Below are 15,744 nucleotides of genomic sequence, written 5' to 3'. Positions count from 1 at the left end.
CTAAACATTTCTTTTTAATGCTTTTATCACTGAATCTTTGACTTGCTTATTTCTTAGACTATAGATAACTGGATTTAACACAGGAATGATAACTGTGTAAAACAGAGAGTCCATCATGTCTTGATCATCTGCTTTTGGAGATGCGGGACGCACATACATGAAGAGAAGAGGGCCATAATATAAAGACACAGATAAGAGATGGGCTCCACAGGTGGAGAAGGCTTTCTTTATCCCCTTCAAAGACTTGCTTTGTAAGATTGTAAAGATAATACATGTGTAAGAAACTAGAACTGTCACCATGGTGACTACTTGAATGGAACCAGCCAAGATAAATACCAACAGGAAGTTAATGGAAGGATCAGAACAGGAAATCTTCAACAATGGCATAATATCACAATAAAAGTGATGTATTATGTTGGAATTACAGAAATTTAACCTCAATAAGAAAATCTCATGAATTAAGGCATGAAGAAAGCCACCTACAAATGACAAAATGATTAGCCAGGAACACAATTTATTGGTCATGGTCACTGGATAAAGTAGAGGTTTGCAGATAGCTACATAACGATCATAGGCCATCACAGTCAAAAGAAAGCATTCTGTGGTTGCACTGACTGCAAAAGAAAAGAACTGTGTCAGGCATTCAGAGAGAGAGATCTTCATGTTGTGAAATAACAAAGTGACCAGTATTTTGGGTGACACAGTAGATGATACCCAAGTATCCACAAAAGCTAAACTACTGAGGAATAGGTACATGGGAATGTGAAGGTGAGGGTCTTTCCAGATGAGAGTGATCAAGCCAAAGTTTCCTGTAATGGTAATGAGATACATCACCAAGAAAACAAAGAAGAATGGGACTTCCCACTGAGCTTGGAGAGGCAATCCTACAAGGACAAAGTCTGTCAGCACTGTTGCATTCTCCCTTTCCATGACCTCACTGGATGTCCTCTGAAAGAAAAGTGAGATAAAGAAATTCTGTAAGTGTCAGAAGAAAAGGGCCAGAGGCTGTACATGAAGATGTTTTGTAAACATGCAATTCATTTGGCGATGCAAAGAGTTTACTGTGAGCTAAAATCAAATTTTAGTTTTCGACATAACTTGAGTACTGAATCAAAATTTGGATTTTAAATTTTATTTACAAACCTTGTGTTTTTCATAAATGTAATTCCACCAGCCAAATACTCTTCATATTTTGATTTTCCCCTCATTTTGATTGTTACAGGTATTAGAACTAAATTACTGAAACTATTATGTTATTTTTGGAAACATAAAGGCCAGTTAGGCTGCCAATAAAAGAAAACATTTTACAAACCTCACCGACTGGTTGATGAGTTGTGTCATCTACACGCAACTAGGAAGAAAAATTAAAAATAAAATAATTTTCCAACCTACTGTAAGACTTAAGAGATTTCAGAATATCCACTTTGCTATTTACCTGGATTTTTACATGGATTTACAGATTAATCTGTGTCACTTCTAAGCTAATATGAGTCACTGCATCCTGCTTATCTTCAAAATTTTCTTCAACTAGCTATACCTCCTGTTGTGTTTTATGTTCTTTTCATTAATTCATTTACCTGTTTATTTATGTTGATACAGGATTTTACCACGTTGCCCTGACTGGCCTTAAACACATAAAGATTCTTTAACCTTTGTCTCCCTTCTTAGTGCTGGGATTAAACACATGTGTTATGCCTAGTCCTCTTTTCCTTAATAGTTCAAAAGAATGTGTTCTTCCAATCTACAAGTCTAATGTACCTAATTAAAACTGCCTTTACATCTTTCTAAAATATACACTCATTTTCTTAGTTTATGAACATTACTTGAAAATACTTTCATCTCCAACACTTCTTTAGGAAGAATAATGTCAAGTCAATTGTAAAAGCTGAAACTGGCTGTATAAATAACCAACAATTTGAATTTGAATTTGTAGGCTTAGTTCTGTGAAAGTTCAAGTCACAAAGAAATTTAGGTTTCTAAAATACTTTTATGTATGCATAATTTCTAAAGTTATAGATGGGAAAAGAACAGTTGAGATACATTTTCTGTATGGCGTCTTGTGTGTCTGTAATATACAATGCAATTGTTACAAGAAGTGGGTGAAAAAACCAAGAGCTTATATTTTACTGCCACATCAAATATTTGTTAAAATATACTTAATTAAAGAGTATGATCTTTGTATCATAAACAATTAGGGTATATCACATGACAATCATTGTATGTGCATTTTTAAAATGAATTACATGTTTCCATAATTTATCTTATAAGGTTACTATAGTTAGGTTCACAGGTAATAAATAGCAATTAAAGAACAACTATGGCTGGAATTTAAAATGAATAAAAAGGACAAATTAATCACTTAGAGACCTATTTTGCTTTCTCTGACTTTAGTCATAAAAATAAAATGTATTATTCTAACAGATTTCTATATTTACTTTTCTCTTTGAACAATTTATAAACGTGGTCTTAAGTTAGTATGTATTAAACAAAATTTTAACTTTTTAAAAAAGATTTATTTATTTAATATACACTGTTCTGTATGTATGTATGAGTCTTCCAGAGGTCCTGAGTTTAATTCCCAGCAACCACATGGTATCTCACAACCATCTGTAATGAAAATTTTAACTTTTTAATAAATAGTATAATTATTTTACACATTATCTCTTTCTTACCTATATCCTAAAAAGAATCAAGGAGAAGTTTAAAGCCCTAGGTTTCATAGAGTAGGAAAGTCCAATTTTAACACAGAAGTGGGAAAAGTATAGATAGCAGTGCTTGCATGCTGATTCATCTAGAGGCTGCATTTCTTAAGCTAAGGAGAGGTTTCCTGTATAAATACACCTTCAAAACAGAACCACAACAATTGCACAACTATGTGCTTTTACCAAAAGACAAAGGCATGACGAAATTGATTCCCCAAGAGACTTTATTGGGAAATCCCTTTAGGAAAGTGACTGCTCTCTTAGGCATTGTAGAGTTGGACCATGCACCGAACAGCTCCAGCAGTTCCACTGGGTTTTGCAGCCTTTGAAATCATAAACTTGACATGAATGCACATCATTGAGTTGTTAGAATGTATATTATATTGCAATTTATTTTTTTGGTTTTCTGCCTCAGGGTAGAATTTAGAAGACTTGACAAGTTTTTACATTTTCAACCTCAAGTAGAAAATGTTTAGACAAATCTTCATTCACATATAATATGTGTTCTTTCTACTTTGACTTGTATAACTCTGAGCTAGTCTAAGCATGGTTTTAGTAAGTCCAAAGATCTAGATGCCCTTCTGGAATCAACCTAAGTTGGAGCTGGTAGAGAATGCTAGCTCAGGTCAGCTTACTCCGCCAGTTCAAGCTTAAATCTAATGGGAAATTGTACTAATGAATGTCAAGGGGAAGGAGAAGGGCAAGAAAAAAGACAAAGTACCTCGATGGGTAGTGACTAGAATTCTGCCTCCCAAATATGAATAGCACCAAGCTTCTAAAATAGCCTATTAAAAACATGTAAAATCTGCTTCAGTAGTAGGGTTGGGCTCAGAATCCTCCCTCTGTGATATGGTGATCCTGTGGACATTGGCCAAGCATCTATAAAGCAAAAACCCTTGAACTTTGATTAAAGCAGGTGCAAATGCACATGTAAACCAGTTGCATCTTCTAGAAAGAGGGAAGTGGGCAGCTGTACAAGAGATTCAGGGTAGGACAATAACTGTGTAGCTCCAGCATAGAGGAAGGTTTGACAAAATTTTACATGATACTAAAAGAGTACAGAATTTCCCTTGAGTATTAGCAGAATTTTCCATAAACATTCAATGAAAACAAACAGTTCAGTTTACTTATTGCTGCATTTATTTACATTTGAAATTTGCATAGTGGTCTGAAACTCCTGACAGTAAAATATTTTTGTTTATTTGATAAAACTATCATTTTGAAGAAAGTAAAAAGCCAAAAGGTGTTTCATTTTTTTTTTGGAGACTGACTTTTTTGATTGTCAAATCAAGGCCATTTCCTTTATATTGTGCCACTTTTGTTTAATTAAATCCATCCAAACTGAACTCTTCCATTTTATCCTTTAGCTTTCTGACTGATACTGTTATAGGTACTGCCTATTAACATTCAGTGACCTACTCAAGAAAATATATGGTATAATTAACAAAAGACTCTGTATGAAACCCAGGATTGCATTTGATGTATATGGGGAAATTTGAAGGGAGAAGTTGGAGGTAGATATGATCATATGGTATTGTATTCTAGTATAAAGTTCTTGAGACTAATGAAAAAATAAAAATATACAAAATTATTAAAATGAATAGATATATAGATATAAATCAATAAACAGTAGCAAAACCAGGTAAGATAATCCTCCCTACAAAAAGAGGCCTTTCAAGACATCATAAACAAAGAAAAGATAAGCATCTCTCCTCATGGGCAGATATAGGGTAAGTTAAGAGAATATTAAAAGTTTGGTCTTTCATTTAACTGCCTTTTTCTTTATTATTGTGGTTTATTTTCTATTGATTTTTCTATGATATGTGGAATTTCTATAAGCACTAAAAGTCAAAGAAATAACTTAGGTAAAAAGTTTGAAGAGCTTGTAGATTTCCTATCTTTTTGTTTGTTTTGTTTTTCATATGCCTAAACATGAAAATAGAAAATAGAAGCTAAACACACAACGGAAAAATACAGTTAAAGAGTTCAACCTAGATGGCCCTATCTGCTGTTGCACATATCCCACTAAATCTTCTGGAAAGAACCAGTATTGCTTTTAATAACTACTGGAAGAACAGATACACCAGTGGAATGTTTTTTTATACTTTATTTAACACGACATAAAAACTTAATGAGATTCTTCAACATTTTCAGATTAGAAATACTAACATTTCAAGGATTTTATTGGATATGTTGCCTTATCATTGTTAACACACTTGAAAATTGATTTAACCAGAGTATGAAAGAAATGTCATAATTATAATTGCAAAAATCTTTGAACACTTTCCAAAACAAAAATATACAAAAAATGGAAACATCTGTGGTTGTTTATAGTGAATATGAATAAGAGACTTTTGAGACCTAAACATGCCTCTCTAATCTTTTTTTCAGTGAATCCATGACTTGCTTGTTTCTCAGGCTGTAGATAATTGGGTTTAGCACAGGAATTATGACAGTGTAAAACAGAGAGTCCATCATACCTTGATCATCTCTTTGTTGAGATGCAGGGAGCACATACATGAAAAGAAGAGGGCCATAGTATAAAGACACTGATAAAAGATGGGCTCCACAGGTAGAGAAAGCCTTCCTTAGACCTTGGACAGACTTCCTCTTTAAAATTGAAAACAGAACCAGTGTATATGAAACTAGTACAGTCATAATGGTGAACACCTGTATTGAACCAGACAAAATAAATACTAATAGAAGATTAAGAGTAGGATCAGTACAGGAAATATTATACAAAGGCATAATATCACAATAAAAGTGATGTATTATATTAGAATTACAGAAGGTTAACCTAAATAAAAATAATACGTGAAACAAAGAATGAAGAAAGCCACCTACAAATACTGAAATTAACATTCGGATGCATAGTCTATTGGTCATAATTACTGGATAAAGTAGTGGTTTGCATATGGCTACATAGCGGTCATAGGCCATTGTACCTAAAAGAAAGCATTCTGTCGTTCCACCAAATGCAAAGGCAAAAAATTGTATCATGCATTCAGAAAGTGATATTATCTTAGTCTTGGATAACAAGTCAACCAACATATTAGGAGTCACTGTGGATGATATCCAAGCATCTACAAAAGCTAAACTCCCTAGGAAAAAGTACATAGGGATATGGAGGTGGGGGTCACTCCAGATGAGAGCAATCAGACCTAGGTTCCCCACAACTGTGATGAGATATATCACCAAGAAAAGGAGAAACAGGGGCACCTTCAGTTCTGGATGATCAGTGAGTCCTGTGAGAACAAACTCGGTCAGCAGTGTTGCATTCTCTTTTTCCATATGTTGTTCACTGGACATTACCTGAAATGAAATAAAACAAGTATAATAGAACACTCACTAATATTTTAAGATCAGCATGGTGAAAGGAATTCATAAGAAGTCAAATCTTTACCATATGTATTATAATTTCTCAGGTCTTCTAAAACTAGTGCTGCAGGTGGTTGTGAGCCACCATATGCTTACTAGGAACTCAACCTGGGACCTCTCTGCAAAATCAACAAATACTTGTTACTGCCAAATCATCTGTCTAGCCACAGTTTCTACATTTTTTCTTTTAGCATCAACTTCCTTTTAATAAACACTTCTCCCATGTTAAATCAAAGACCTACATGTCCAAAAGGAGAGAGGAAAGAGACACAAGGAAACATATTAAGCAGAGTGATCAAAGAAAGGAGCAGGGTTGAATGAGGAGACTGGGTGTTGTGAACACTAGAAAAAGAAAGACATTAAGAATAGCACAGAAATACAGTGCCAAGTGTAAAAACAAATGCTTGAGGGAGAGAGAGAAAGTAAGAGAAATTGCTGAGAAGGGAAATACAGAGAGTGTTAGTGGCTTCAGCAAGAACACTTTCCTTTATTGAACAGAATTGAAATCATGGAGTAGTGAGATGGTCATGTGAAGGAGTAGCATGGGAATCAAGAACATGAATGATACAGTACCCTTCGTTAACCACAGAGGACAGCTGACATTTGTCTGTTTTGTGGATCCATATAACTTGTTTCTTCTGTAAAATACTTTAAGAAAGTTCTCCAAAGTAAGAGTGGGCAATTGAGAAGAAATGGAGATAATCAGAGAAGAAAAGAGAGATGAGAGATAAAAACAAAACAAAGCAAACAAAAAAAAACCCTAAACTTATACAGAGGTAAAGAAAAGAAAAGGTCATAAAAATAGGCAAAAATCCAAGTCATAACTTGATAAGTATAGTAAAGGCAAGCCAAGGAGACAAGAGGGAGAGCATGAGAGATACCCAAAACAAAATACTGAGAAATGCTCAGAGGTCTTGGGGGAACATTCATTCTAACCTTTGTGTTACTAATAGGTGTATTATCAGAATAACTTCACTTTGATTAAGAATTAAGTTTATTTTATTATGGAATCTGTATATTATCAAGAAGAAGCTTCAGCTTTAAAATTGTAATAAGTACGGTGACAGTGTCTAAAGGTTCATTCCACATGCAAGTGATACTTTATCTCATTTTAATAAATAATAGAAGCCAAATATTAACTAGATACTGACTATATGAAGAACCAATGCCAGTAACTGTACAGATAAAGTAAGTTTTATAGTGAATGAGTTTACATACATGCTATCCCAAAATCATTGAAAATCCTCAAGTAAAGTGTATGTAGGAATTTTTCAAATAACAAATGTTGATAAATATACAACAATATAACAAATATAACACATTATATGTAAATAACTCAATTACAGTTATATATATTTATACAAAAGTGTTTCAGTGTACATTACATATAATTATAATTATAAATATTCATTTGTTCATATCATATATCTATATTATACATATAAAATACCCAATGAAACTTTTGTCACATGAGGAGTATAAAGGAATTACTATTTAATTTGTAGACCTTCAGCTTTAATCAAAAATTTAACTTTCTTGGATGGGTCTTTATAGCAGAATTGTCTAATTATTTCTTATACAAGAATAATGTCAATCTGAGACCCGAGTTCTGAAGCACTCATATTTTATCTCAACAAATCTGAAAAACTTTTATAAATACAGTGGAAGGACAATAAATATTTTTATAAGGAATAGTTAAATTTATAGCTATGTTCCTTGCTCAGATTTTAGTCATGAAAATGATACAAGCAAATTTTTCAATCTTTAGTTTTAAAAACTAGACCCTGGCTATTTTTGCTTTTTGTACATAAATTCCAAAATTACTATAAGGTCATAGACTTTAAACCTTGTAAATTTTAAAACTTCTTTATAAGGATTAATATTAGGAAATATTTTCAATATTACCAATATCTTCTGAGGAATTGTAGAGATCCTTCAAAAGCAAAAATGACACATGACAGCCCTGATATGAAGACCGTGTAGTTCCCCGACTCACTTAGATGGCTTCACTTACAAATAAAACTAAGGGAAATTCTATTTATATAATTAATCTTTGAACACAGTGTCAACCAATTGCACACTTGTGAAGTTTGTTTTTAGGAAAGAGAATATGAAGAACTGAAATTCCCTTCAGAATGTCTTAGGATTCCCTGTGGAATAAAATGCAAATCATCAACTGGGCATTGCTGATGAAGGTGTCTGCAAAATTCAGGTATGCCCAAAAGACTGATAAACATTTCATCATAATTGACATACCCGGTTGCTTTATGTCAATTTTGGTTTAGATATGAAATTGAATGCAGTGAGTGCTTTGTTGTGATAATGTCTGTACTAATCAAAACATAATTTAAAGCAGTTGTCTATATTTCCTACAAGAGAAAATACAAAAATAATATTGTTCTGATATTAAAAATAACATCTTATATTTGGCCATCTCTAAATTCCCTTAGTTCAATCATACATCTGGTAAAAGTTTATATCACGGCAAAGAGTAGAAAAAAAACAAAAAACATATGTTATGAGATAGAGGCGAATAGCCTTGCTTTTCAAACAGCAGTGTCCATGAATTTAAAGATTTGAGGACAAATCAGTCACTTTGTAGAGATTCCATCCACCATCGTAAGAAAATTTAATTCAATAAATTAGTCTTTTAGTAGACATTGTATATTCAAAACATAGTAATGTGTGTGTGCAAATGGTATGCACACATAGATTTATATACATACAAATGTTTTTTATAATTGAGTGTATCTCATAGCAATAAATTAAAATGAAATTTATTCCTTGAAATTCTGAAGCTTGCATGGGCAGCCCATATATGGCAGTTCTGTTAAACTTGTCCATATTTGGTTTCACGGTGTAAGTTGATGAGGACGCCTGGCCAAGAGGGCACCAGAACTCATTACAAATGGTTGTAAGGCACCATGTGATTGCTGGAAACTGAATTCAGGACCTTTGAAAGAGCAGACAGTGTTCTTTTTTTTTTAAAGATTTATTTATTATGTATACAATGTTCTGTCTGCATGTGTGCCTACATGCCAGAAGAAGGCACCAGATCTCATTACAGATGGTTGTGAGCCACCATGTGGTTGCTGGGAATTGAACTCAGGACCTCTGGAAGGAAAGTCAGTGCTCTTAACCTCTGAGCCATCTCTCCAGCCCCCAGACAGTGTTCTTAATAACTGAGCCATCTCTCTATCCCTCTCGAAACAATATTATCCTTTATTTATTTTACTGATCATATAGTCAAAACCTGTGCTCTGCAGTGGTCGGTATGTTTCCATATGACTTTTTTAGAAAGTCATTTATTTATCTTTTTGTGCTCCCTCCTCTACCCTATCTTCCTTTCTTCTACTGCAATTTTACCCTTCCTGTTTCAGATCTGAAACAAAAAACTTACAATATCCTGGATCTATAGAATTTATATGTTAAAATGAATATCCTACCAAAAGGAAAAGACATATTCAACACAGTTTCTGTCAAAATTCCAGTACAATTCCTCACAAAAATTGATAAATTATTTTAAATTTCATATGGAATTATAAAATACCCAGGATATTCCCGCAAAAAGAATCGTGAACAAAAATGAAAGAAGAAAGAAAGATCAAAGGAAAACTTTTGGAGGTATTGCAATTCAAGATTTCAAGTTATACACAAAGTTATAAGACATCATTGTATCTGCATATAAAATAGACCCATTGATCAATGGACAGAATTTAGGACCCTCATACAAACTCAGACTTCAAAATACATATTTAATTTTACAAAGCAAATAAAAATATTAATTGGAGAAAAGACAGAATCTATAAATGTGGCCAGTCAAACTTAGAAGTGACAAGTAGAAAAATGAAATTAGATTCTTATCTCTCACTTCACTAAAAACTCACCTCCAAATGGTCCAAGAACTTCAGCAGATGATATGATACCCTAAATCTGGTAGTGGAACAAGCAAGGGATATACTTGATCTCATTGGTATAGGAAGGGCTTTCTTGAAAGGACTCTGGTAGAGCTGGTGTTAAGACTAGCAATTAATAAATGGGACCTCAAGAAATTAAAATGTTTCTGTACAACTAAGGACATCATCATTTTAATGAAAGGACAGTCTACAAAACTGAAAAAGTCTACCATGTACACATCTGACAATTGGTCATTATCTAGAATATACAAAGAACTAACAAGTGAAATCATCAAAAAGGAGAACAAGACAATTAAAAAATGGGGCATGAATCTAAACAGAGAGTTCTCAAAAGACAAATGCAAATAGCTGTGAAACCCTTCAAAATATTCAACATCTTCAACCACCAAGGAAATACAAATTAAAACAAGTTTGATATTTCATCTTATCACAAAACCACACAAGAAGACAAATACGGGTGTGGGTGTGATGAAAGGGGAACACTTACTCACCACTGCTGAGTGTGCAAACTGGTATACCCACATGGAAATCAGTATGGGGGCTAAAAATCTTTAAATAGCTTATGCAGCATGATCTAGCTATCCTCTCCTGGTTATACACCCAAAGGACTCTGCATCCTGCTATAAGGATACCTGATCACCCAGAGTCACTGTGGAACCATTCCTACAGCAGTAGCTATACTATTACTGAATAATAAAATTCAGCTAAAGGAACACATGAACATATTCTCAAAGTTTTCCCACAGCCACATCTCTGATGGAAAAATGCTTTCCTGGTTAAAGTTTTGGATTTCACATAAGTACTAGCCTAAGAAAATTTATCAGAAATTTCTTTAAAATATTTTATAAAATACTGTAAAAGTGAGTGGATATATTACATATATTATTTACATTATACATTTATTTATGTATATGGAGGTGAATGAGAGATATGTATTCCTATAAATCACCAAGTGAGAATATAATATTGTATTCTTACAATACAGTGTATGTCAACTATTATTAGTATATTTACATGGCAGTTTTAAAACATAAACTGTTTTTTAAACAAATGAATGGGCAGTCTGATACTAAACCATCTTTTACATGATAATTTGTCCTTTATTACATCCATTACATTTCAATTAATATCCATTATGTAATGTGTAATGGGGAATAAAATTGAATTGTGGAAGAAGAAGTCTCATATTCTTTATTAGTATAATCTTTAATAATAAAAATAACAATAACGATAATAATAACGATGACAGGATAAAGCAATAGATAAAATAAATCAGCATGATAGAATATAACAGCAACCAAATACATGCAATAACTGTGGTGTCTGGGAAGAAAGGGTAACTGCAGCTGAACTGATAACCTTTCAGTGTTTCTGGAGGTTTAGGTGAGTCCCCTCAGGGGAACTTCTGAGGCCATAATGATCTTCAAGCATATTGGTATGCAGATCTCTGGAATCATACTGATACAGTGTCTGTTTTAAATACTTACATGTTGTCATCAGATCTTTGATCCTTGCAATTGTTTCTCTACTATATCTTGTCACAGTATATCCAAGCTAATGAAACTATCAGCTTAGTTTTATATCTATGTCTACCAAGAAAAAAACGGTGGCAACAACAGCTTGAGCTAGTACTCAGTAACGATTCTAAGCAAAGAAATATATTTGGGCTCATTCTTTACATTTGTTTGCTTGTTTATTTATGAGGTGTACGTGTGTGTGTGTGTGTGTGTGTATGCATGTGTATGTGTGCACACTCGCATGCACACCATAGAGTGTCTGTGGAGGCCAGAAGACAACCTATGAGAGCCAATTTTCTCTTTCTACTATGTTAGTTAGGAGGTAATTATATTCAAGCCTCAATTCTTTTTTTTATTGATTGTTGTTGAGCTCTACATTTTTTTCTGCTTCCCTAGCTGCCTTTCCCCTCCCCTTCAACCCTCTCCCAAGGTTGCCATGCTCCCGATTTACTGAGGTCTTGTCTTTTTCTATTACCCATGTTTTTCTTAGGGTCCTCATTATTGTCTAGGTTTTCTGAACCTTATAGAAGAGAAAGTGGGGAGTACACTTGAACGCATTGGCACAGGAGACTACTTTCAGTAGCACAGACACTGAGAGATACAATTAATAAATGGAACCCCCTGAAACTAAAAAGCTTCTGTAAAGCAAAGGACACAGTCAACAAGACAAAACAACAGCCTACAGAGTGGGAAAAGATCTTCACTAACCCCACATGAGACAGAGGTCTGATTTCCAAATATAAAGAGAATCAAGAAATTAGTCATCAAAAGATCAAATAATCCAGTAAAAATGGAGTACAGACCTAAAGAGAGAACTCTCAAAAGAGGGATCTAAAATGGCTGAAAGACACTTAAGGAAATGTTCCGGCATCAGTTCTTAAGCCTTGGCAACAAGCGTTACCAGCAGAGCCATTTCACCAACCAGGGGCTAAGTTTTCATTACAAAAAGGGACATACTCATTGCATTTTGTGTATTTGTGAATACACTTCAATTTTGCAAACATTTATGTAAGATCTCACATGTGTAAGCTGCTGTGAAAGAAACCAAAAAGTAACAGAGCAGTAGGAATATAGATTACAATCTACAAGTCAAAGCTGTGTGTCACATAAGGTCAAGTTTGGCCCAATAAGTGTTATTAAGTTATTCTAATGAGTGATATTTCCTGTCCTAGTTGTGGTTACGTAAAAGTCTTATAAGGAAGCAGTCACGGTTTGGTCAGACCTTGAAATGTTAAACTAATATCGAGTATTAATGGTAAGGGGTGTGTCAAGGCAGGGCAGGGATTCTTCGTAAAGAGGATTTTTAAGGGAAAGCAATCACGTAAGACAGTAAGGCAGGTCCAGACGAATCTCAATGATGCATTTTGGAAATGACAAAATTTCCATTTGGAGAATTGTGAAAAAGACATAGGATTTAGAGAAGGTTACATTGGAAAGGACCTCAAATCACACCAGTGTGAGAAATGTTTTGTAAAGAAAAATATAGACATGCTCACATTAGCATATAGAATAAATCTATACAAGATATATATGAAAATAAATATGAGATATTAATATGGTATGTGAATACCATCTTATAGTTATGAAAATACTTAAAAAATATTAAAAGGGGTTTGAATTCATCCATTTTGTCATCAACAATTACTTAACAGCATCACTTCTGAAAGAAGAGAGTATTTGTAGGTTTTAGGATATAAAAACTACAGTTTCACATGAATAGAGGTAAGGTTTTTAGAGTGTCTCTGCTACATCAATAGAAATCTCTATGGCATTTCAAGGATTATAGAAAAAAGGCAAGGTGGAACTGTAGATGGATAGCTCGGGAGACATGAAAACGTAGAATGTATGAAAGACGAACAGGAAAATTACTACACACACACACACACTTGTACATTTGTTTATTTGTGTTCTAATTTTCACATGCCGCTCCAAACACACTTTGTATTATTGTATCATAAAGTGTTATCGTTATTTATTCTTTGATAATATGCACTTGAAGCTTCCTTTTTTTTCAAATATATATTCCAATAATGGCATTACTTGAAGCTTTAGCTTAATAGTGTCATTTTACCTAAACTAAGAACAATTGGCAGTCTTTCCTCCCCATTGTGCACTCTTTGCTGAGCATTTCTCTCTACTTGTCCAGTTTACTGATGGGTTTTGAACTATGTAAGCTCTCAAGAGTGAGACCATCAGACAATACAAAGCAGCACTAAAAGTGGCCTTAGAAGGCACCCTAGACTATGGAGCCTGGATTCTGTTCACTCATCTGATTACTCCAAGCTCAGAGCTTCACCTTACTGTTGTTCCCTGGAATTATGAGTATCACATTGAACTCTCCTTTCTGTTTATTTCTCTTGTAATTTTTAGGTTGAGTTTCTCTAAGAAGTGAAATTAACCTTTTTTTTTTTTTTGGACAGGATTTCTCTTTAGCCTTGGAGCCTGTCCTGGAACTAGTTGGTGTAGTCCAGGCTAGACTTGAACTCACAGAAATCTGCATGCCTCTGCCTCCCGAGTGTTGGGATTAAAGGCATGCGACAGAAATTAACCATTTTTTAAAGAAGTGAAATAAAGTCATGTTGATGACTAGCCATATATTACAGTTCTGCTGTCCAGTGAAATAAAAGCCTGCTTCCTCCACACAGTTGAATTTGATGCTTCTTCAAATTACACAACAGTATTGGCATAAAGGAAATAATATTCAATTATGATTTGCAGAAATACCATTTTTAACAGTTAATACACTTATGAAGCCATACTGAAAAAAACTTCAACACTGGGTTTAATTTTCTCTGATGTAGTTATTCTCATATGTAATAACATTTGTTAGAAAGTATTCTTGTGTTCTTGAAGACTTTCAATTTTCAAAGAAGATTTTAGACACTTATACTTTTGTTAATTAAAGTACTATATGAATTACAAAAGTAAAATTTTTTGGACAATGAACTACTGTCACTTTGAGCTTTGACTGTTTTGTGATTATCTATCGAAACACAGCAGAAAATTGTAACAAGTCTAAAAAGTTCTCTGTAATAATTTGGCCAATGAATCTGTGACTTGCTTATTTCTGAAACTGTAAATCACTGGATTTAACACAGGAATTATGACTGTGTAAAATAGAGAGTCTATCATATCTTTATCATCTACTTGTGGAGATGCAGGGTGCACATACATGAAGAGAAGAGGACCATAGTATAAAGACACAGATAAGAGGTGGGCTCCACAGGTGGAGAAGGCTTTCTTTATGCCTGTATCAGATTTCTTTTTTAAGATTGTAAACAGAATAATAGTGTAAGAAACAAGGATTGTTGAAATAGTGAAAACTTGAATTGAGCCAGAGAAAATAAAAACAATTAGATAATTAAGAGAAGTGTCAGTACAGGAAATTTTTAACAGTGATATAATGTCACAATAAAAATGGTGTATCACATTGGAATTACAGAAGGTTAATCTCAATAAAAATCCTTCATGAATTAAAGCATGAATAATTCCACCTACAAAACACAATACTATCAGACATACACACAGAGTATTAGTCATAACTACTGGGTAAAGTAAAGGTTTGCATATGGCTACATAGCGATCATAGGCCATTGCTGCCAAGAGGAAACATTCTGTAGTTGCACTGATATTAAATAAAAAAAATTGTAGCATACATTCAGATAGAGAGATCAGCTTGCTTTTAGCAAAGACGTTAAGCAGCATCTTTGGAACCACTATGGAGGATATAGATGCATCTACAAAAGCTAAACTTCCAAGGAACAGGTACATGGGGATGTGAAGATGAGGGTCAATCCAGATGAGAGTGATCAAACTGACATTTCCCACAATGGTGATGAGATATATCACCAAGAAGACCAGGAACAGAGGGATTTTCCACAGTGGCTGGTGAATGAGTCCTGTAAGAACAAACTCTGTCAAGACTGTTGCATTCTCCTTCTCCATGTCTTCACTGGATGGCTCTGAAACGAAAGGTAATGAATGTACAAGAGCATTTGCTAGAGCTTATAAAATGAAACCTAGAGACATGGACTTGAAATGAATGCAAACATCTATCAGAAGGTCCTTTAAATTTTATTTATCATTTATAATAAATTATTTAGATTAATGTAACAACACCAATTTAGTTTTTAAAAGCATAAGTTGAATACTATGTAAGAAGTTTTAAAGACTTTAACATATTTTTAGTTGTGTGTGGGTGTGTGTACATGCGTGCACACCTGAATGGGT

The 15,744-nt window shown here is 33.8% G+C and overlaps 3 protein-coding genes across 3 annotated transcripts; all 3 read right to left on the bottom strand.

Moving 5' to 3' along the window:
* LOC142839070 (olfactory receptor 5H8-like) lies at window positions 1-930 on the bottom strand. Its single transcript, XM_075954935.1, has one exon. It carries the CDS (start codon window positions 928-930, stop codon window positions 1-3), a length of 930 nt encoding a protein of 309 aa, XP_075811050.1.
* A 4,133-nt stretch (window positions 931-5,063) lies between these two features.
* On the bottom strand, window positions 5,064-5,993 carry LOC142839056 (olfactory receptor 5H18). Its single transcript, XM_075954934.1, has one exon. It carries the CDS (start codon window positions 5,991-5,993, stop codon window positions 5,064-5,066), a length of 930 nt encoding a protein of 309 aa, XP_075811049.1.
* An 8,536-nt stretch (window positions 5,994-14,529) lies between these two features.
* LOC142849357 (olfactory receptor 5H19) lies at window positions 14,530-15,459 on the bottom strand. The gene has a single exon (XM_075971774.1). The coding sequence runs from the start codon at window positions 15,457-15,459 to the stop codon at window positions 14,530-14,532; it is 930 nt and encodes a 309-aa protein (XP_075827889.1).
* Window positions 15,460-15,744: the final 285 nt, after the last annotated feature.

This window comes from Microtus pennsylvanicus, chromosome 1 (assembly GCF_037038515.1).
Source record: "Microtus pennsylvanicus isolate mMicPen1 chromosome 1, mMicPen1.hap1, whole genome shotgun sequence".
In the NCBI taxonomy this organism is placed as follows: domain Eukaryota; kingdom Metazoa; phylum Chordata; class Mammalia; order Rodentia; family Cricetidae; genus Microtus; species Microtus pennsylvanicus.
Note: the sequence above shows the minus strand (reverse complement) of the source record. Positions and strands in the feature narration are given on the sequence as shown.